The sequence below is a fragment of the Anabrus simplex genome, chromosome 1 (assembly GCF_040414725.1).
Source record: "Anabrus simplex isolate iqAnaSimp1 chromosome 1, ASM4041472v1, whole genome shotgun sequence".
Lineage (NCBI taxonomy): Eukaryota > Metazoa > Arthropoda > Insecta > Orthoptera > Tettigoniidae > Anabrus > Anabrus simplex.
In genome coordinates this window covers 502,053,552-502,076,721 of record NC_090265.1, presented here as the reverse complement: position 1 = coordinate 502,076,721, position 23,170 = coordinate 502,053,552, and the positions used below count along the sequence as shown (strand labels likewise).

The 23,170-nt window shown below is 38.5% G+C and overlaps 1 protein-coding gene across 4 annotated transcripts in view; it reads right to left on the bottom strand.

The window, feature by feature from the left end:
* Positions 1 to 8,838: 8,838 nt before the first annotated feature.
* Positions 8,839 to 23,170, bottom strand: part of Cdk2 (Cyclin-dependent kinase 2) — a 148,579-nt gene continuing 134,247 nt past the window's right edge. For 3 of the 4 annotated variants that reach the window (XM_067135368.2, XM_068225040.1, XM_067135369.2), the window contains exon 5: positions 8,839 to 9,389. In XM_067135368.2, the coding sequence (XP_066991469.1) occupies positions 9,255 to 9,389 (135 nt within the window). In that variant the 3' untranslated portion in view covers positions 8,839 to 9,254. Of the gene's footprint in view, positions 9,390 to 11,239; positions 11,294 to 23,170 lie in introns of all 4 variants that reach the window. The other variant, XM_068225041.1, reaches the window with a different exon arrangement.

Here is a 23,170-nt window from a genome sequence, read left to right as displayed (position 1 = left end):
GTCAGTAGGGCTGCTGAAGAAATGTTAGGAAGGAAGAAAAGATCAACTAAGAATCAGTGGATAACTCAGGAGATACTAGACCTGATTGATGAACGACGAAAATACAAGAATGCTAGAAATGAAGAGGGCAGAAAAGAATACAGGCGATTAAAGAATCAAGTGGATAGAAAGTGCAAGATAGCTAAAGAAGAATGGCTGAAGGAGAAGTGCAAGGATGTCGAAGGCTGTATGGTCCTGGGAAAGGTAGATGCTGCATACAGGAAAATCAAGGAAACCTTTGGAGAAAGGAAATCTAGGTGTATGAATATTAAGAGCTCAGATGGAAAACCACTTTTAGGGAAAGAAGACAAAGCAGAAAGATGGCAGGAGCATATCCAACAGTTGTATCAAGGTAAAGATGTAGATAATTTGGTTCTGGAACATGAAGAGGCTGTTGATGCTGATGAAAAGGGAGACCCAATTTTGAGGTCAGAGCTTAACAGAGCTGTGAGTGACCTAAATAGGAACAAGGCACCTGGAATTGATGACATTCCCTCTGAATTACTGACTGCCTTAGGAGAAACCAGCATGGCAAGGTTATTTCATTTAGTGTGCAAGATGTATGAGACAGGAGAAGTCCCATCCGATTTTCAGAAGAATGTTGTTATACCTATTCCCAAGAAAGCCGGTGCTGACAGGTGTGAAAACTACCGCACCATTAGTTTATTATCTCATGCCTGCAAAATTTTAACACGTATTATTTACAGAAGAATGAAAAAACAAGTTGAAGCTGAGTTGGAAGAAGATCAATTTGGCTTCAGAAGAAATGTAGGAACACGTGAAGCAATCCTGACTTTACGTCTGATCTTAGAGGATCGAATCAAGAAGGACAAGCCCACGTACATGGCATTCGTAGATCTAGAAAAGGCATTCGATAATGTTGATTGGACCAAGCTATTTATGATTCTGAAGATGATGGGGATCAGATACCGAGAACGAAGAATTATCTACAATCTGTATAAAAATCAGTCTGCAGTGATAAGGATCGAGGGCTTTGAAAAAGAAGCAGCAATCCCGAAAGGAGTGAGGCAAGGCTGCAGTTTATCCCCTCTCCTTTTCAATGTTTACATAGAACAGGCAGTAAGGGAAATCAAAGAGAAATTTGGAAAGGGAATCACAGTCCAAGGAGAAGAAATCAAAACCTTGAGATTTGCCGATGATATTGTTATTTTATCTGAGACTGCAGAAGATCTCGAGAAGTTGCTGAATGGTATGGATGAAGTCTTGGGTAAGGAGTACAAAATGAAAATAAATAAGTCCAAAACAAAAGTAATGGAGTGCAGTCGAACGAAGGCAGGTGATGTAGGAAATATTTGATTAGGAAATGAAGTCTTAAAGGAAGTAGATGAATATTGTTACTTGGGTAGAAAAATAACTAACGATGGCAGAAGTAAGGAGGACATAAAATGTAGACTAGCACAAGCAAAGAAGAGCTTTCTTAAGAAAAGAAATTTGCTCACTTCAAACATTGATATCGGAATTAGAAAGATGTTTTTGAAGACGTTCGTGTGGAGCGTGGCATTGTATGGAAGTGAAACATGGACAATAACTGGCTCAGAAAGAAAGAGAATAGAAGCTTTTGAAATGTGGTGTTACAGAAGAATGCTGAAGGTGAGATGGATAGATCGAATCAGGAATGAAGAGATACTGAATCGAATTGGTGAGAGGAGATCAATTTGGCTAAATTTGACGAGAAGAAGAGTTAGAATGATAGGACACATCTTAAGACACCCAGGACTTGTTCAGTTGGTTTTTGAAGGAAGTGTAGGGGGTAAGAACGGTAGGGGTAGGCCAAGGTATGAATATGACAAGCAGATTAGAGCAGACGTAGGATGCAATAGTTAAGTAGAAATGAAAAGGTTAGCACAGAATAGGGTGGCATGGAGAGCTGCATCAAACCAGTCTATGGACTGATGACTCAAACAACAACAACAATCCAGCTTAAAGTCTAACTACTTAACTAAAAGGTTAGTACATGTTTTGTTCCCAAAATATGGAACGTCTTCAGCTAAAAAAAATGCATATACGACAACACTTATAATTAAAAACATTGATGGTAAGAATGAGGTTGGAAATGTTTGTATATTATGCTAAAACACACAAATATATGTCTATGTTCACATCCACAAGAAAATCTACATCCATGAGTAAGAGGTGTTTGTACAAAGTGATCTTTCTTCAAAAAGTAAGCTGGAACTATTACTGTTGTCATATTACATAACTTGAAACTAACACGGGTGGACTTAAAATTTGAAGACATTTTTTTTTTTTACTAGGACTGGGGAAACTCCTTGAGAAACCAAAGTTAAAGTTAAGTCTTGTGTAAACATGTTTGTAAGGCATTCTGAAAGAGTTTGCAAATGGAAAGGAAAGAAATTAAAAGAAAAGTAAACCTTGTAGTTGCACGATGGGAATTAGGGTTGGGTAGACCAGAACAGTCAGTTGTTCCGGAACATTAGGAACGTGAGGTGGAGTGTTTCGGTACAGTGTGCCGGCACATTGCACTGTAACTGCGAGTAGAGAACACTTCGTGAGGCAACACGACACGATCCGCTTCAGCAGGAATGTGCTGCTGTACCGGACGTGCTGTGTGTAGTTATGGCCAGCATAAAGCTGCACAGAACGTGAAGGAACAGTCAGAACACTGACATTCGCACCCAAAAATAACGTTTAAAGGCTGCTTTTAGATGAAGATTTCTTTTGGTCAATATGAAATACACAAAACATGGTTACAAAGGCAGTACAGGTGTTTGAAAGTAATTAATTCAAGGATATTTTCACCAGTTGAATGTATCAGCCTATATTGTGAGTAATTACGGCCAGGACAAAACTTCACGGCATGTGAAAAAGCAGTTGGAACTCTGAAATAGGCACCCAGAAAATCATGTCTAAATGTTGTTTTTAAGATAAGAATGTTTTCAATCATTCTGAAATTCACCTGTCACAACTGCACTGGCAGTAGATGTGTTTACAAATGTCACTATGTTATTTTCACCAATTAAAAATATACTTGCACAGTTGAAGAAACATTCGTCAGTGCTCTATTTGCGCACACTATACAAGTGGAACACGAAAAAAATAAAATAACCCATACAAGCAAAACACGAAGATAAAAATTATAAACACTATTAGGTACAAGTGGAACAGGAGATTAAAAATAAAACTAGGCCTATACAAGCAGAATACAAAAATAAAAATGGCTGGATGTTTAAGTTTCACATGTCTCATCATTATGCCGATTGAAGATCCCTTTGCAGACAAAATAGAAGAACAAATTGCATGTCACTCTGTCCTGCTTTATTCTAGTAAAATAAGTCGTAAACAGGACTCCGGTACGACATTATTCAAAGTTTACTGTCTTTCGTACGGTATATATTACTAGGCTTCAATGAAAACACACTTACAAAACAGAACACATTAAGTTATCTGCATGTACCGACGACCAGTTGCTGGTGCAACAGAACTCACAGAACAAAGAGGATACGATGGAACACTCCAGCACATGGCGGCACACTGCCGGTATCGACAGCCAGTAGGTGAAGGGCAGTGCATAGTGGCGCTTCTGACGGGACAGCGAGTCACTGCCTCGCTCGAGAATGTTTCGGAACAACTGACGCTCTGTGTTCCGGAACAGCGGAACATAACTATGCACTGGCACAGTGTGCTGAAAAAGGGACATAGTGCCCAACTCTAATGGGTATCAAAAACACATTTAAACCGCTTACCTTTCCACAGGTCCAGCTGTGCTTACTTTCCTTGTGCCGTCAGCTGACCGAGTGTGTCTGTCATGCGGTTGACCTATGAGAGTGGCAAGAGAGGAAAGAGGGGAAACAGAAGGGGAAGTAGATTTGATATCATAAGGAGTGGAACAGATGGCGGGGCCTAACAAAATGTTTACCCAGACCCTCTTTGGAAACTTTTCTTTGTAAATCCAGAATAGAAACCTCTTCCAATAGTGTATTTCTGTTTTCAGTAATCTCATTTATATACAGATAAGGATTCTGCATCTGATCAATCTCAATATAAATGTTCATTAATTTGCCTTTTTTCAGAGTGCATAGAAGTGTCTCCGTGGCTCTCAGGTGGTACCGCGCTGGCTCTCACCACTAGGTTCCGTGGTTCAAATCCCGCTCACTCCATGCGAGATTTGTGTTGGACAAAGCAGAGGCGGGACAGGTTTTTCTCCGGGCACTCCAGCTTTCCCTGTCATCTTTCATTCCAGCACACTCCATTATCATTTCATTTCAGCTGTCATTCATTAATAATTGCCCCAGATGAGTGCGACAGGCCTCAGCAGCTGGCACAGTTCCTCTCCTCGCCACTAGATGGGGGCTTCATTCATTCCATTCCCGACCCGGTCTAATGACTGGAAACGGGCTGTGGATTTTCATTTTCCGAGTGCATTGAATGGTCAAATCTTTTGCTATTGTACTGAATCTATGGTTATGCTCAGTCATATGCAAACTCATGGCCAAATATCAATGTGGAGAAGTACAATACTGATATAAATTAAATTGGAAACATATTTTCCCATGAATTTATCATAGTCACATGTCTAATTTTTATCAATAATAGAGAAGTAAGAGAGATCTCAAGGAAATAGGCCTTACAACAGAAGACACCACAAATAAGATAAAATTGAATACAGAACTCAAGAATACAAATCTCCACTTCACCCTTACACGAAACAAACCAACAACACGCATATTTTCAACCGAGGAAAGGGCACGAAGATCGGCGAGTCTGAAGAAGTAATGGGAGGACTGCAAAACCCGAACAATCCCTTCAAAGAGACCTGAACGGTGGACTGACTACAGTGAAACCTCGATTCTCCGTTTTTCGAGGGACCATGAAAATAAAACGTACAATACGGGAAAACTGAAAATCCGGGAATGAATGAAAACCATCAACAATTTGGCTAAACATCACAAAAATGAAATATGTATCGTTATAATCTTACAAAACTCCTAAACCAAACCAAACTACAGCCCCAGTGGGACTTTGCCTGCCAAGCGACCGCTGCTCAGCCCGAAGGACTCCAGATTACGAGGTGCGCATGGTCAGTGCAACGAATCCTCTCGGCCGATATTCCTGGCTCTGTAGATCGGGGTCGCCATCTCACCATTAGATAGCTCCACAATTAAAGGTAATCACGTAGGCTGAGTGGACCTGGAATCAGACTTATATCCAGGTAAAATTGTCTGACCTGGTCGCAATCGAACCCGGGCCTCTGGATGAGAGGCGGGCATGTTAGACCACGAAACCGCATTAATTACCGGTACGCGAGTTCAACATCTCGATACTTTATATTCAGTTTTACAGGGGAATCTTCGTCAGTTTCCCGTGAAAACTTCTTTCAGTTCAGCGACTTTGATTAGGCTAGCCAAACTCTTCGAAAAATCTAATAACGCCAAGCCAAACGACAATCGACCACAAGTAGTTTTTAATTCTCTCATCTAATAAAATAAAGCGCATTAGATACGAAAGCACCCAAAATGAATGCGAAATCCGTTCATTTCTTAATCTTTCATTGTAATTTGGTCTCCGGTATACTGTTCGTAGTCAGTTTCTGGAAATCTCGTACCGCGCAAATTAGGCCTACGTCGACTTTTAAAGGTTATGTTGAACTCGAAAACATGGTTTCAAATGTAAGTATCGATTCTTAAAAGTTCTCGAATGCATTATATTCAATTCTGCGCGTCACAAATCCAATCAAATTGGAAAGATAAAAGAAATATCAAAACTTCAGAAACTACGGTTATTCGTGACCTTGAGGTCATCTGGAAAGCGCGCTCGCTGCACATGTCAGTACGAGTTTGAAATTATACCAACCACTTAAAATGTAACGTGCGCAAATAAAACGACTGCGGTTTTTTGGTACGGTATTTTAACACGAAAACGTAAAATTCCCAGTCTTACATTAGGACCTAAACAGTAATAGGCAATTCCAAGACCTCCCATGGCTTTCTTTTTTTTAAAATGTAAGGTGCAACATCTGTTTTGGTCTCGCTAACATAATCATGTACGATAATATCAAAAATACTGAATTTGTGTTAAGAAGCAGTTTCGATTCCTGCCTGAAAGCCCAGTTACTCTGCAGTGCCCTGAGCAAAGTGCCAAAAACGTCTTCGGCAGTACGATCGAAAAAAGTAAAAATATAAACATCTAACCCTGGACATAATATGGACGTTTTATAAGTGCGAACATTTGACGAAACTCGTTCCGTCTTCAAGCAGAGCTGTCGAAATGCGCCGTGTCTCCTTGCAATTGTTGTCGCCACGCTCTGCTTTATGATTTTCCGAGATTCTCTAAACAATACCACCCGAATGCGATGCTAAGATGGTCCCTTATGCAAGGTAACCGCCGATCGCATTTCCAGTACCGGTACAGTAACTTACTTGCTTTAATTATCGCAGTGACGGGGCGTTAACGCCAAGATCCATAAATATGCCATAGCCGTCCTTTTGTGAGATACAGTTTATTAAAAAACGATTGATCGAGGATTTAGCGTTGATGGGACTGGAATTTCTGGACGGTTGATCCGGGAAATCGTTTCTTCGAGGAACGGATAATGCGGGACTTTTACAACGTGATTTAATTACGATGCTCGCGGGACCACGTAATTTGAACGCATATTCCGGGAAAACGCATTTTCCGGGAACGGATAATCGAGGTTCCACTGTAATGTGATCCTATGCGGTCACAAAAGAAGAATAGCCTATAATAGATATATTTTAGAATTACATTTTGGTGCTATAACTTGCATCAATACAATGCCCAAACACAGTTAAATTGTGTAACAATACATTATTTATTTCCAGGTAGTGGGAATTTTGCTCTCACTAGGGGTGTGCGGTACCATACGGTACCAGGCTACCAATGTGACAAATTTTCAGGAAACCAACTTTTTCTGGATTTTCTTCTACTAATGATATATCAGAAATATGCAAATTATGAGAAAAAATAAAAACTCCATCCTTTCAGGGTTAAGATAAGAAGAAGAGGTAAAAATTTTGAAAGTTTTCAAATAGATCGGAAGCGATGGCAGTTATGGCCTAATCTACAACACGTGCTGTCCAGGCAGTCAAGGTTACACCCCTTCCCCTAAACTTCTTTCAAAAATAACTTGCAGGAGGTACAACGGTGTTGCAACTTCTGCATTCAGAAATCTTGCTGAGTCAGTTCCAAGTAGTATAGTAGTTGCAAGAAGTGACAGCATCAGTGCGCAAAGTTTTAAAGCCAGTATAGGATGGGCTGTACGATTTATGTGAAGAAGCAGACTAAGCTTAAGAAGAACACCACCCTGTCAATGACATCTGAAAGTGTACGCCAATAAAATACTAAAATTTCAAACATTTGTCATCAGGCTATGGCAGAACGACAATTCCATTGTTTCTCTGATTGGAAATGCTGATCAACACCACTGTTAATTTAATTTTTTTTTTTGCTTTACGTTGCACTGATACAGATAGGTCTTATGGCGACAATGGAGAATTGTTCATGGTAGACCACGTCATCCCAAAACACAAAAAAGCATTGAAAGGAGCAACCAGGACATAGAAAATATACCGATAATACTGTTTTCGAAGAAACTGCAGAGCAGCTACACTTTTTGTATTGTCATTTACACGTCACTGGATTTTAAAATTATGCTGCAATGCATCAGGCTTATTATAAAAAGGCCAAGGATTCAGAGTCTGAGTAATCAACATTTTTCTACAAATAGGCAGCTGATTGTATAAAGGTTGAATTTACAATTATACTGTTACAGGTACATTCATTCTCAGAACATGTGACTCGACACAGAATCTCCATGTGATTTGTGATGTGCCTAGTCAAGATGGCGGGCATTTGGTGTGCAGTTAGTGGATGGAGAATAATTGTAGCCCCCGAATGATATCAATTTCCCCTCACGGTACTTGTCCGCTATCGGTCTCGTGGTCATATTTAGCCTTCGGTGGAGTTTACCATCTAAGGCTAACCTGGACACTATTTTGCATTTCTTCTTTAACAAATGGACTTAGGAAGAGAGAGTACACCTACTTTCAGCAAGACTGTGCTACAACCCACACTGCACATAATTCTATGACTGCAATTAGAAATGCAGGCGACTGTATAATTAGTAGGGGATTATGGCCAACTTGTTCTCCAGATCTCAGTATGGGCAACTTTTATTTGTGGGAAAATTTGAAACAAATTTTATGGGAACAATCAGCGTAGAACCGAGGCCCTAGAAAACAAAATTACGAGTAACAAGTGAAATAACTGAAGACGAATTACATATATAACAGAATTTCCTTTGAAGATGCTAGGTTTGCATGAAATTTATGGAAATCACTCTCACCAGCTGTTACGGCATTAAAGGTGAGAAAACTAAAATCAGTGCCTGCTTTTCTTTCTTTCCCATTTTTAATGATGATAGTGAGGCTGTTTCCTAATTCCTCCCTGTTGAAGAGTTTGTCTCCAGGGAAAAGGACTGGTAGTGTTCTGGGGGAGTAAAGCCTGTCATCCCCTCAACCCACCATGCGCGCCTCACTTGATTTTGTCGAAAACTCTCGTTTGGGGGTCACTGTATAAAGCACTTAGTGCGCTCAAGAACAAGATGTACGAGGACAGAAAATAAGGAGTGAAGTATCAGATAAGCGAGTTTATGAGATGTACCCAGCTTTGATGATGATGATGATGATTGTTGTTTCAAGGGGCCTAACATCTAAGGTCATCGGCCCAATACCCACCTTTAAATACTGGGATGTGAATTTCAACATTATATATATATATATATATATATATAGTGGCTTCATAACCTGTGCAGCTTAAGACAAATGTCTTCTTTATCAGTAATGTATAAAATATTTTATGTAAATGAATGGTTTCCATTTCATTCACACAAATGTTACAAAATATATTTAGCTCCCTTCTACTTTCCAGTTGATAATTAAGTCAAAATAAATGTACCTTGCATATTTAAGGCCACATCTTACCAATTTACATGCCAGCGCACAAATAATCCTTAAATCCTTGATATGAGAGGTTTCTCAAACATAAAGGTGCAAAAAGCCACAAATAACAACTACTGGAAACAAATACCATTTAAACAGCTCAAGATTACAGCACATTAGAGATCTTCTTGCTCTTAAAACAGAGCTATCAACTTGTCTAGATTGGTACTGGTTTTGGATGTCTTTAGTCAGTCAGTCAGTCCAAAAGATCATAAACTAGCTCCCAGAAGCAGGATTCGACTCTGGTTTCTTTTCCAGAGGGGGAGGAATGATCTTCACATTGTCAAAGTACTGATGCTTCATTGCTACTCTTGCAGATATTCTCTTGTTAGGATCATATGTCATCAACTTCTGTAATGAGAAAAGGCAAAAAATTGATATCGAATAGCAGAAGTATGTCTCATGAAGACATCGTCAGTACTGTCAGCATAATCACAGAATCTAGTGGATGTTCTGTAGCAAAGCAAATATTACAAAATCACAAAACAAAAAAAGAAATTCTAACAAAAATGATCAGCAGTAACTTTAGACAAACAAAATACACAAGAAGTCTAGACATGATCCTCAGTAATGACACACATGATAAAATGAACATAAAATATTACACAAAATGAGACAAAGGGTACTACTAAATTTAGAGAAAAATAATTTTCAGATGAGGACATCCCTGAACCAATCATTAAGTAAATATTACACTGAAAAATTTATCCTCCAGGTATGGGATAAGGAAGGAAAAGGGCAAATATTTCTGCTAAAATAAGTTTACTGCACAATGCAGGTTATAACCTGGGAAAGGGCAAATATTTCTGCTAAAATAAGTTTACTGTACAATGCAGGTTATAACCTGACTGTTACATAGAGTTAAGTTTTCAGGAATAAAAATCTCAATTGCAAAAAACAAAAACAGATGCACCGTGAAGGATTTCACCTACTAAAAAGAAAGTTCTCTTAAGCAATTTATATTCTAGAACAGGGGTTTTCAAATGGCAGCTCGCAAGGTCTTTAAGAAAATATTTTAAGAAACGTAAAGAAAATTGACAAAATATATTTCATAGCTCGTTCAAAAATGTAGTCTTAATTTTTATACCCTTTATAGACCCAAGGCAGAACTAATTCTTTCTTAATCCGTTTACCCTCCAGGGTTGGATTTCCCCCTCGGAATCAGCGAGGGATCCCACTCTACCGCCTAAAGGGCAGTGTCCTAGAGCGTGAGACGTTGGGCCGGAGGATATAACTGGCAAAGAGGACCAGTAACTCACCGCTATGCTGAACAGCAACCTTGTGGGAGGGGAATTGGAAGGAACAGACGAGAAAGAGGGAAGGAAGCGGACATGGCCTTAAGATAGGCATTTGCCTGGAGGAGAAGTGGGAAACCATGCAAAATCACTTGGAGGATGGCTGAGGTGGGAATTTACTCGGTTGACCTCCCAGGGCTGAGTGGACCCCATTCCAGTCCTCGTACCAATTTTCAAATTTTGTGGCAGAGCCAGGAATCGAACTCGGGCCTCTGGGGGTGGCAGCTCATCACACTAACCACCACACCCCAGAGGCAGACTCAGAACTAATTAATTCTTTAGTATTATTTCCTGTTTTTAAGTATTCACTTGGCCTGAATATACTATTTTTGATTTATAAAAAATTTAAATAAAATTTTGGCAGAAAACGAGCTCTATCAAATGCCAATGCTGGGTCTTAACCATTATGAAAATGGCTATGGGATCCATACCAATTCTTCAAACCGACAAAACAAATTTATGAAGAAATCCAATCTATATATTGTAAAGAAAGTCAGGAGGATCTCAAAACAGTTAGACTCAAAATTACAGATGCAGAGAACAAGAATAAAATTACCACCCTTCTTAAGAATCACAAATTTTTAACTGAAATGATGCACAAGAGGCCTGTAGAGATTTCAGACAAATTAAGAACACTTCAATCAGAACGAATGAAGAAGTACTGAGGAGATAAGAAGAAACAAACTGTACAACCTTTAAATAAAAAGTGTACATGGAAGACTCAAGTGGTCCAATGTGGCCAATAAAGTTAATAATAATAATAATAATAATAATAATAATAATAATAATAATAATAATAATAATAATAATAATAATAATAATAATAAAATTTCATTAACAACTTTGTCCAGTTTGTCCGTTCTACTGGACTGATATGCTTCATTGTTTTATACTCTCTAGAATTACCTGTTAGTGAATCAGGCATTAATAGACTCCAAGTTCAGTCAACTCCAAGCAATCCTAAAAGCGAAGCACTAAATGACCATTCCAATAACTGCAGGCGAAAGCTTATCCTTAACTGGTTGCACACACTTTACATAAAACTATCAGCAAAGCAAAACTTGAGGAGGATGAGGAGGAGGAGGAGGAGGAAGAGGAGGAGGAGGCGGCGGCTCTTGCTTCTGCACCCATAAAACCAATGATTTGGTGGGGGTATGCTGACGATACATTTGTGGTCTGGACAGAAGGTCCTGAAAAATTCACCTATTTCTAAACCACCTAAATCAGCACCATCCATCAATTAAATTCACTATGGAGATGGAGCTGGATGGATGCCTTCCTTCCTTGGATGTTCTAAGGAGCTGTCCAGTTCCTTTCTTACTAGCGCACAGTCTATCGCAAACCTACCACACTAACTGCTACCTCCGTGCTGATTCTCACCATCATTCAGCATAAAAATGGAGCCATCAAACACAGTAGAAGTCGGCTATGGCGAGTACGGCATATAATGAGAACCCCGTTATAACATCAGATTTTATCTGTCCCTTCAAAATTCCTTTAAAAAACTGTGTATTATCCTTCGGTTACAGTGAGAGCCCTGTGCCTTTTCAACTATACAGGTTGCTAATCAATCCCATGGATAATTGAGATCATGTTAGATGTTTCATAATGAAAATCTAAGCTGATCGAAAGACTCCCAAACCCAGTAGAGTAGACGAGATATGGACATTCCAATCTACGGCTGATATGCGTGAATGAACAAGTCTAATGGATTGACTGATTCAAGTTACAGACATGCCAACTTTCAAAAGTGAAAAATCAGGAGAAATTTCGCAGCGAATCGTGATGTATTAAGGCACATCACTGATGGCAGAACATGTACAAATTCATTATAATTCAATACATTAACAATTCTATTTGCCCATATATATTTATTTTTTTTCATCATTTAGATGTGCGTACTAAATACTGGACATACCTGAACTGTAGAAACATGTGACTTCTCATCCTTCAACATAGTGATCACATTACGACTAATTGTTGTTCAACACACCAGTAGCTGACTTAGCCCCCTTCAGAAACTCTGAACTAAATTTTTGCTCAAAGCACTTGCCTTGCTGAACTGATTTCAAGGTTAAATGTTTCTCCAAAGTTTGTTCAGACAGCAAGGATCTGAACTGCGTTTTTGTCTTTGTGACTCTGCTAAAAATCTTTTCACATTCTGCATTGCTATGTGGAATTGATAAAATAGCAAGCATCACATTAGAGAGTCTGTCATATTTAAGAACACCATCAGCTGATTTCATCTGACCTACCAACGCCCATTGAACATAAATTCTTCCTTCTGCCAGGTCTGTTTCTTCGAGCCGAAAGTTACAGAACTGGGAGTGCAGAACATCAGTTTCTTTATCCAAATGTTCCGTTTCACTAGTCAAAATGTTCGGACACTTGTTAATGAAAAATCTAAGGCTAGAAAACGATGCCTTACTTATAGCAGAAATATTTGCAACTTCTGCATTAATTAAAACTTTATCTTTGAATGGAAATTTGTGTACCATGTGGTCACACGATGAAGAGAAACACTTTCTAACAGACTTAAAGAATATGCACTTTTCCTCAGACTTAAAGGTGTTCACTAAAACAAACGCAGAGTTCCCTATCATCAAATCACAATCATCCTTTTGATTTGCTGGAGTAAGATAATCTACATCAAGGAGAGAGGAGGATCTTTGAATAACGTCTGGTTTTACAAACCTTGCCAACACATTCCTCAATAGTTCCTCCAAAACTGACCTCAATACGTTGATGTGCGGCATACTTGACTGAAGAGCTACCTTTGGATTCTCAAAGATATCCATAAAACTTGAGAGAAAAAGGCAAAAAGATTTATGTAAATTTGATGAAAGGAACATGAAAAGTCGTTCTTCACGTGACAATGCATGGCTCAGTGTGATCAGTAGTTTTTTTTTTTTTTTTTTTTTTTTTTTTTGTGAAACTGATGACTGGGTTTTCCTTTTAACTGAGGAGTGAGGTGAAATGTTATGACATTCCTTAACGTTTTCAGACAAACAAGACACATCTGCACTTAAACTGTGCTTAGGAATTTTGTAAGTATTCAAAGTTCCCATCTGAGAATCCTTACTCACAATTTCACTCCTGAATAATGTAACCAAAGGGTCCCACTGAAGCAAAATCCTATCTAAACACCTTCTTAGTGATAAACATTGAGTAGGCACATGCTTCAGAATTTTCCTGATCTCAGTGTTGTGTAAAGTCTGAAATTCTCTGAACTTTTCTTTCCTCTTTGCACTCCTTTCCAGATAATAAAATATATCAATTATACTTTCATCTACATTTACAGGCAAGCATGCCGCACCCTTCTCGGCAGCAAGATTAATTAGGTGACAAGAGCAGCCTACGATGATTATGTTATTTTCCCACTTCAAACATCCTGCCACACCATTCTTTAATCCTACCATTACTGGAGCATTATCAGCACCAAGAGCTAGGCAGTTTTTTAATGGAATGCAGAATTCCCGAAAAGTTGAGAGCAAAAGATTGGCAATGTTAACTCCAGTAGCATCCCCTTCTAAATTAGGCACAGAGAGTAGACAACTCTGAATTTCATTGAGTTCAGGCCTAAAAAATGTTACAACAATGGGATATATCTTCAACTCGCTTTTATTGCTACCATCAGTAGCAACAGAAAATGCATTCATCTGCAAATGTGATACAATTTTCGCCATTTCTTCCATGCACATTTCTGTAATGATAGCCGCTGTTTTCGTTCTAGCACACCCATATAGTTTAGCGATTTCCGAATCAGGAAATATTTTGCGAAACAAAGGTCCGGCGTGATCGGCACAATTTACAGGCAGGTTATGTTCTACTATAAATGACGTAAATAACGCTTCGGCATTCGTCACAGGATTTACATCCTAGTTTTTACATGAAAAGTTCAGTTTCCGGTTTCTTTCTACACACTGAACACTCTCCTTATGTTTTTTCATTTGCATATGCTTGAGTATATCGCATTTCCCGCCATGTGCAATTAAAAAATCACACTACATATAGTACAGAATGTGAACGTTGGTCCCTTTCTGGATTCACTCAAACACGGAAACTCTTCTCTATAAGCACCTTTAAACACTGCATCATATTTCTTTTTTGACATTTTGGCCAAAACAAATATAAGGCACAACACGAGCACTTCTACGGATAAAACAACTATGGTGTGCTACTTCTGAGGTTAGGTTAACCCAAAGAGAACGTTACTCGCTTGACTCGCTTGCAAAGAGAATGACTGTATTATAGACCAAAGAGTGGCAAATAACTGACCACCGTGCCCCATACTGCCATCTGGTATCATTATTAGAATTACTATCGACCAGCCATACTCAGCCATATATCGATAGAACGAGGAAATCCGCGGGAGTTTAAAATAATACGAAAATTACAGATATTGCTCTGAAAATCGGGAGATCTGACAAAGCGATCGGGAGAAACGATAAAAAATCGGGAGTCTCCCGCTCAAATCGGGAGACTTGGCACATCTGAAGTTAGGCTAATTAATAAGATATTTCAATAATTAATTCATAATTCAGGGGGAGAAATTCAAATGATGCTAATAAAATTTAAATTAATAACCAAGTGGAAGTTTTCAATATTACAGTTGAAAGATATAGATGTGTAATTACTTCAGGAAATACTGTTTTCAGTCATGCAGTGTCAGCTTCCATGACAGTTTAGATTGTTAAACATTCTCACAAGAAAAAGGGCGACGTTCATCCCTTCGTATTGTATAAGGTCAAACAAATTAGACTGAAATAGAAAATGGAAGCAGACTAAATGACTTAGCTTGGAAAACAAGCCTTAAAAGAGTAATACTCCAAGTCTTGCTCGAGATTTGTTGGCACATAAGTCAGAAGGAACAAAGGTTATATTAAAGTGTGACATGATTGACAGTGGGAAATAAATATATTATCATACGTGATATATATTTCTATTTATGGAGTTTGAAACTGCATTTAGGAATCATCGTATTATTCTGCATATATTTATATTATTTAAATATCAATTAAGGTGTGTATTAATCTAGAACTGTGAGAAAGTCATTGTAATAGATACGAATTACTTTGTTAACAATACTTATTTGAGTTCCCAGGTATTGAAAGTATGTTCATATACTGTAGAAATCCGCTATAGCGAGTACGGGATATAACGAGAACTGCGTTATAATGTCAGCTTTTTTCTGACCCTTCAAAATTGCTATATTAAACTGAGTATTATCCTTCGGTCACAGCGAGAGCTTTATCACTGACTAATCCGTTATTATGAGCGATTAAGCGTGTGCGATTTTTTCCATTACCAATATTTATGCTCCCAGCCATGATATTGCAAGCGATCGATCATCTCTAGTATCGTTTCTCGCTATATCCACTAGAGAGCTCTCTCGTCGACATTCAAAGGCGATGTAGGAATCGATTAGTAATACCCGTCAACTGCTGTTCCTTTTTTAATGTCCAAAATTTTCATTTCTGGCCCGCACTGAATCAAGATTTACATTAAGAAATATGGGTAAGTGGTTCCACCTATTCAATACTACAAAGTTGTGAAGTTATTAATACGTCACAATTTATTTGATCTCATTATTGGGACCGGTTTTGGCAACTATACTTGCCATCATCAGCCTAAGGAAATTGTTACAAGGCATTCTGAAAACTATGCTGACATAATTTGTACAACTTGTTCTTAAACTAAGTTTTTGTATTGGGTGTACACCATGAAACTTGCATATTTAAGATACAAAGACTAGAACAATTCTTATGAGATACAATACAAGTCATACATATTATACAATCTTTTGAATATAAAAACAATAGTAACAATATGACACTGTCAATTTGCTTGTAGATGTTATAAAGGTTGATCACAGGATCTTTATATATTATATCTCAATTGGGAAGATGCATCATTTTCAAAAATATATTTTTTGAAAAGTACAGCAATGAAATAGTACGTAAACGTATTACATTGTGGTATGTTGCCTTGTTTTCTACCATTAAAAAAATATTTAATAGTGCCTTTCCGCAAGGCGAGTGAAACGGCCTCTGACGTAAGCGGCGCGCTGTGACGTCACAATCCAGTACCGCATGGAGCTCTACCAGCCGTTGTGCATCAGCCGTTGCTAAAAGCCGATTGTTTATTATTCATGATCGCGAATAACTTCGAAATGACAGAAGAAAGGTTCAAAACAGCACAGTCAGACAATCTACCATGTGTAGATGTCATCATTCTTGAAAAATGTGACTTTTGTGGCCGCAGAAATTCGCGGATAACAAGCAAGTTTGTAAGTGGCGTCTTTTATATACGCGCAATGTACTGTAACCCATAGTATTAGGATAACAACGAACCTGGATAGATATCACATCACTTTCAACATTTCCTTCTAGACTGATTCCCCTATTAAAGAATAACATTACATTTTCGGGCTTTCAGCATTAGTAAAGTAAGCACTAACATAAACATATAGGTAGCATTATAGTACTAGTCCGCTTCTGTGGTGTAGTGGTTAATGTGTGCCACTCCCGGAGGCCCGGTTTCGATTCCCGGCTCTGCCATGAAGTTGAAAACAAATAGTACGAGGACTGGAACGGGATCTACTCAGCCTCGGGAGGTCAACTGAGTAGAAGGGTTTCGAATCCCATCTCAGCCATCCTCGAGTGGTTTTTCGTATTTTCCTACTTCTCCTCCAGACACCTAAGGCCACGGCCGTTTCCTTCCCTCTTCCTTGTCTATCCCTTCCGATCCTCCCATCCTCCAACAAGGCCCCTGTTGAGCATAACAGGTGAGGCCGCCTGGGCGAGGTAATGGCCCTCCTCACCAGTTCCATCACCATACTCAAAGTCTCACGTTCCAGGACACTGCCCCTGAAGTGGTAGAGGTGAAATCCCTCGCTGAGTCCGAGAGAAAACCAACCCTGAAGGATAAACTGATTAAGAAAGAAAGAAAGAAAGAAGGAAAGAAAGAAAGATCATAGTACTATAGGGCTATAATCTATCATTCCCAAAAAAATATATATTTATGGTTGGGACAACTGGCCTACCCACTTCCAGGGCCCATGATAGAGAATTAAATATCTTTGTGGAGGGAAAAAGTTAAACACGATAAAGATAAATATGACTTCATCTAGTTTTCACAAGTCGGGCTGAGTGGTTCAGACTGTTGATGTGTTGGCCTTCTGACCCCAACTTGGCAGGTTCGATCCTGGTTCAGTCCGGTGGTAGTTGAAGGTGCTCAAATACGTCAGCCTCGTGTCGGTAGATTTACTGGCACGTAAAAGAACTCCTGCGGGACTAAATTCCTGCACATCGGCTTCTCCGAAAATCGTAGAAGTAGTTAGCGGGACGTGAAGCCAATAACATTAATTACATTTGCCTTTTAACAAGCTGAGCATATCAGGAAAGAAAAGTGTCCTCAAGAGTCGCTCAATACAGGAATGTCTTTGGGTGCTGTGACTTTTACTTTTTTTTTTTTTTTTTTTTTTTTTTTTTTTTTTTTTTTTGCTGTTTGCTTTACGTCACACCGTCACATATAGGTCTTATGGCGACGATGGGACAGGAAAGGCCTAGGAATGGGAACAAAGCGGCCGTGGCCTTAGGTACAGCCTCAGCATTTGCCTGGTGTGAAAATGGGAAACCACGGAAAACCATCTTCAGGGCTGCCGGCTGTGGGGTTCAAAACCCACTATCTCCCGGATGCGAGCTCACAGCTGCGCGCTCCTAACCGCACGGCCAACTCGCGCGGTATTTTTACCCTTCGGTTTATTGACTTGGCTTGTATAACCTAAAACTTAGGCTAAGCTGGATAATATTTTAAACACCTACATCACTATTTTCACCTGTGTGCAATTATGTTATTTATTTCATTAATATTATGATAATTATTATAATTGAGCATTGTTATCTTATAAGACCCCAACAGACAAGCACTGGTTTTGTGTAGAGTTATACATTTGTTAAATTCACGTTGTTTCCTTTCATGATGTACACGCCTATTCTTTGTTACATTATAGAGTATTTAGATATAGCCTAAATTTCTTTACCAATGAAGCTCTTCAATAAAGACATACATAACTGTCCCATGCCAAGATATATTGGTAGAATCAGAGCTGTCAAAATGGTTCATAACCCCTTTGATTTATTATCTTGACATGTATCACCCAAAACATAGGTTAGGTTTGGAGAATACTTTAATAATCAACATTATTTAATGCACTGTTTATTACTTTCATATTCCAAGATGTAATTGAAGCATTTAAATAAAGCATCATACATTAAAATTTAAAGTTTTACCACTAGAACAGCTGACATGGAAAAGTGATTTGAAAATTCAAACAAATTCATCTTACGTTAAAATCTTCAAAAAATAAACTGTAGACTTTTCCGATATATCACCAACATTTCTCCGGCTCGCCAAAATCCATTTCTCCTTAGTTTTAGCGTCTTTGGAACATTTATAAACAATTTGTTTGGTATGGTATGCGATGTGCTATTGCACATCGGAACTCTACACCAGTTATAAGTTTTCTACTTCACTGTCTGCGCAGGATTCATTTTAAGTCTAAAATATACCACTCAGATTATTATCCAATGTATAGACCTCGAATTTAACCATACTAGACACTAACATAAAGTAGAAATACGCGAAGTGTATCCTGCTTCTCACAGCACACTATGTGTTATTTCGTCTGCTAATTCAGTCAACCTGTACGATGACGTCAGACCAATGAGATCGCGTACTTGCGTGATGTGACATTTTCGTAGATTTTTATCACGTTTTGAGTTATTATTTGTACATTCTGACCACATTTTTGAATTCTGCATGAAATTTTGAATCAGATTAGCATATTTTTAATTAAAACCCCGGATCATGCATGTTCCCTATTGGACATTAAAGGCATTCAATGGGCCTTTTTAAATTATTATAAAATTGGCTGATTAGAATATTAAAAGTCGTTATACGTGAGAGAAAATCAGATTACAGCACCAATTTTTGATAAAAACAGTTCCTCGTAGAATATATGTTAATGACCTGTGTAGAATGTTCGAGTTTGACTTGATAGTACCTAGAGTATAGTGACTAAGGTCTTGTGTGGATACAGTAAATTAAATTATATTAGTATATGTGTCACGTAATATTGATCTTGTATTTTGATAGCTGTATCCATAAACAAATTGGAGAATCATAGATTGATGGCCACGATTTCTTGAAAAAACAATATGTTCAGAAGGATTAATGGTGGATCTAGAAAGATCTCGAACGAAGACGGACCTAAAAGAAGAAAATAAATTGCGCATTAACATGACGGAAGCGGAGACAAGGAGAAATTCCTTGTAAATAGAAACTCTCCTCGAGCACCAAGTTGACGAGAGTAAAGTTGAAGAGGAACTAACTCATGAAATGACAGAGCAGACCACAAGCCCGAGCAGAAAAGCGGAGCGTGTTATGTAGGGGAAGGGTTGGTGGTGGTAGCTGGAGGGCATTGTTCGGGAGGGCATGGATTACGGTAGGGGTAGTAGGCTAGCGTGTTACGTATTATTTTGTGAACTGATTGATCTTTTGGTATTTTTAGATTATTAATTACAGAAATAAGTGTATCAAATAAAATTGTAGGTTTTTCGGACAAGTCGTTAAGACTGCAGTTAAGGTTATAATATTGATCTAGTAAAATGAAATATTGCTCCGTTAAGTGAAGTAAAGGGCCTTTGTTTATTATTTCGATGATGTCTATATCGTGTTTAACATCGTGAAAGCTATGTTTGTAGTCATTTATATGCTGCCGTATTGCTGAAAATCTCTGCTATTTAATAGCATTGGCATGTTCATTGTATCTAATCTTAAAGGATCTTCCTGTTTGTCTAATATGTGCTGGCACAGTTGTTACAGTGAAATCTGTACACACCTGATTTACCAAAGGGGTTAGAAACATTAACTAGGCTAGAGTTATGAAATATGTTGAGATTTCTGTTATTGGTTCTAAAGGCAATATTGATATTTTTCTTCTTAAATATGTTTAGTTATTCTGTAAATGACAGAATTAAATGTAAAGGTTGAATAAGTTTTTGATCTAGTTGTTTCTATTTGTAAATTGGATTTCGGATGGTGCTTAAACATATATTATACGTTCTATCAAACTATGCGTCGTAGCCATTGAGTAGTGCTATGCTACGTTTAGTGTTACGTTCTTTATTTAAATCTGATTTTGACATGGGAACGTTGAAGGCACGGTGTATCAAACTATTATAGGTAGCACGCTTATGGTTAGGGGGATGTACGGAGTCTTGTTAAATGGTAATAGTGGGGGGGGAGGGTGTTTTTTTCTATAAATTTTGTATTTAAAAGAAAACAGAAATCTAGTAATGGTTAAATCTAAAAAATTAAGGGCTCTATCAACTTCAGATTATATTGTGAACTTGATGTCTGGATCGATATTATTAAGGTGTGCTAAGGTGGTAGATGCGTCAGTGGTACGTTGGTCTATAATAATAAACGTTTTGTCTACAAATCTGGACCACTGGAGTATATTGTTAAATTTCTTGTCTTCCTCTATTTTTGTATATTCTAGGAAATCTAAGTATATATTAGCTAAAATGCCAGATGCTGGTGAACCCATGACTAGGTCGTCTTGTTTGTATACTACCTTGTCGAACATGAAGTAGTTACTGTTGTTTAGAAGTTTCAGAATGGTCATAAAGTCAGCTATTTCAAGTTGGCTAAGTTGGCTATGGGTACGTAGGTTTTTAGAATGATTGGCAAAACTTTTTCTGGTTTAATATTGTATACATATTGGTAATATCAAATGAATGCATTGTATGATGTGGTTGCAGTTTAAAGCTGTCTAACTGTTTAATTCTAAGGTATTTTTAACTGATTTGTTTGCTTGAATAGTGTAGTGTTTACTCAGGAACTGTTGGCCACAACAATTGTAAGGAAACACAGCGCATTTCGACAGCTCTGCTTGAAGACGGAACAAGTTTCGTCAAATGTTCGCATTTACAAAACGTTCACATTATGTCCAGGGTTAGATGTTCATGTGTTTATATTTTTTCGATCGTACTGCCGAACAGGTTTTCGGCACTTTCCTCAGGGCACTGTAGAGTAACTGGGCTTTCAGACAGGAATCGAAACTGCTCCTTCTTAACACAAATTTAGTACCGTATTTTAATATTATCGAACTGGATTATGTTAGCGAGACCAGAACAGATGTTGCACCTTACATTAAAAAAGAAAGCCATTGGAGGTCTTGGGATTGCCTATTACTGTTTAGGTCCTAATGTAAGACTGGGAATTTTACGTTCTCGTGTTAAAATACCAAAAACCGCAGTCGATTTATTTGCGCACGTTACATTTAAATGGTTTGTATCATTTCCAACTCGTACTGACGTGCAGCAAGCGCGCGTTCCAGATGAACTCTGTCACGAATAACTAATTTCTTAAGTTTTGATTCTATTTTTTTTATCTTTCCAATTTGATTAGATTAGTGACGGGCAGAATTGAATATAATGCATTTGAGAACTTTTAAGAATCAATACTTATATTCGAAACCATGTTTTCGAGTTCAACATAACCTTTAAAAGTCAACGTAGGCCTAATGTACGCGGCGGCGGTACAAGATTTCCAAAAACTGCCTACGAACAGTATACCGGAGACCAAATTACAATGAAAGGTTAGAAAAGAAGGGATTTCGCCATCATGTGGGGCGCTTTTATATCTAATGTGCTTTATTTTATTAGATGAGAGAATTAAAAACTACTTGTGGTCGATTGTCATTTGGCTTGGCGTTATTAGATTTTTCGAAGAGTTTGGCTAATCAAAGTTGCTGAACTGAAAGAAGTTTTCACGGGAAACTGACAAAGATTCCCCTGTAAAACTGAATATAAATTATCGAGATTTTGAACTCGCGCATCGATAATTAATGCGGTTTCGCAATCTAACATGCCTGCCTCTCATCCAGAGCGCCCGGGTTCGGCTCCGACCAGGTCAGGCAGTTTTACCTGGATATGTCTGATTCCAGGTCCACCCAGCCTACGTGATTACCTTTAATTGAGGAGCTATCTAATGGTGAGATGGCGACCCCGAGCTAGAGAGCCAGGAATATCGGCCGAGAGGATTCGTCACACTGACTATGCGTCACCTCGTAATCTGCAGGCCTTAGGGCTGAGCAGCAGTCGCTTGGCAGGCAAAGTCCCATTGGAGCTATAGTTTGGTTTGGTTTAGGTGATTTGTAAGATTATAATTATACATATTTCACTTTTGTGGTGTTTAACCAAATTGTTGATGGTTTTCATTCATTCCCGGATTTTCCGTTTTCCCGTGTTGTACGTTTTATTTTCATGGTCCCTCGAAAAACGGAGAATCGATGTTCCACTGTATATCACTTCATTTTAAGGCTAAATACTGCAATTAAGAATGGGATACACCTCAAAATATGGCAGAGTGCATAACTTATTTCGGAGATTAGTTTATATTTTCTCGTGTCTAGTTAAATTTTGGAAAAGTTATTATCATGTAAATTTATTTTATTTTAATTGTTTTTTGGTATTTGCTTTATGCCGCACCGACACAGACAGGTCTTACGGCGATGATGGGATACGAAAGGCCTAGGAATGGGAAGGAAGCGGCCGTGGCCTTCACTAAGGTACAACAGCCCCAGTATTTGCCTGGTGTGAAAATGGGAAACCACGGAAACCATCTTCAGGGCTGCCGACAGTGGGATTCGAACCCACTATCTCCCGGATGCAAGCTCACAGTTGCGCGCCCCTAACCGCATGGCCAACTCGCCCGGTCATACCGATTTTAATGAGTATGGGGTTTCCCCAAATTTTACGAAAAATC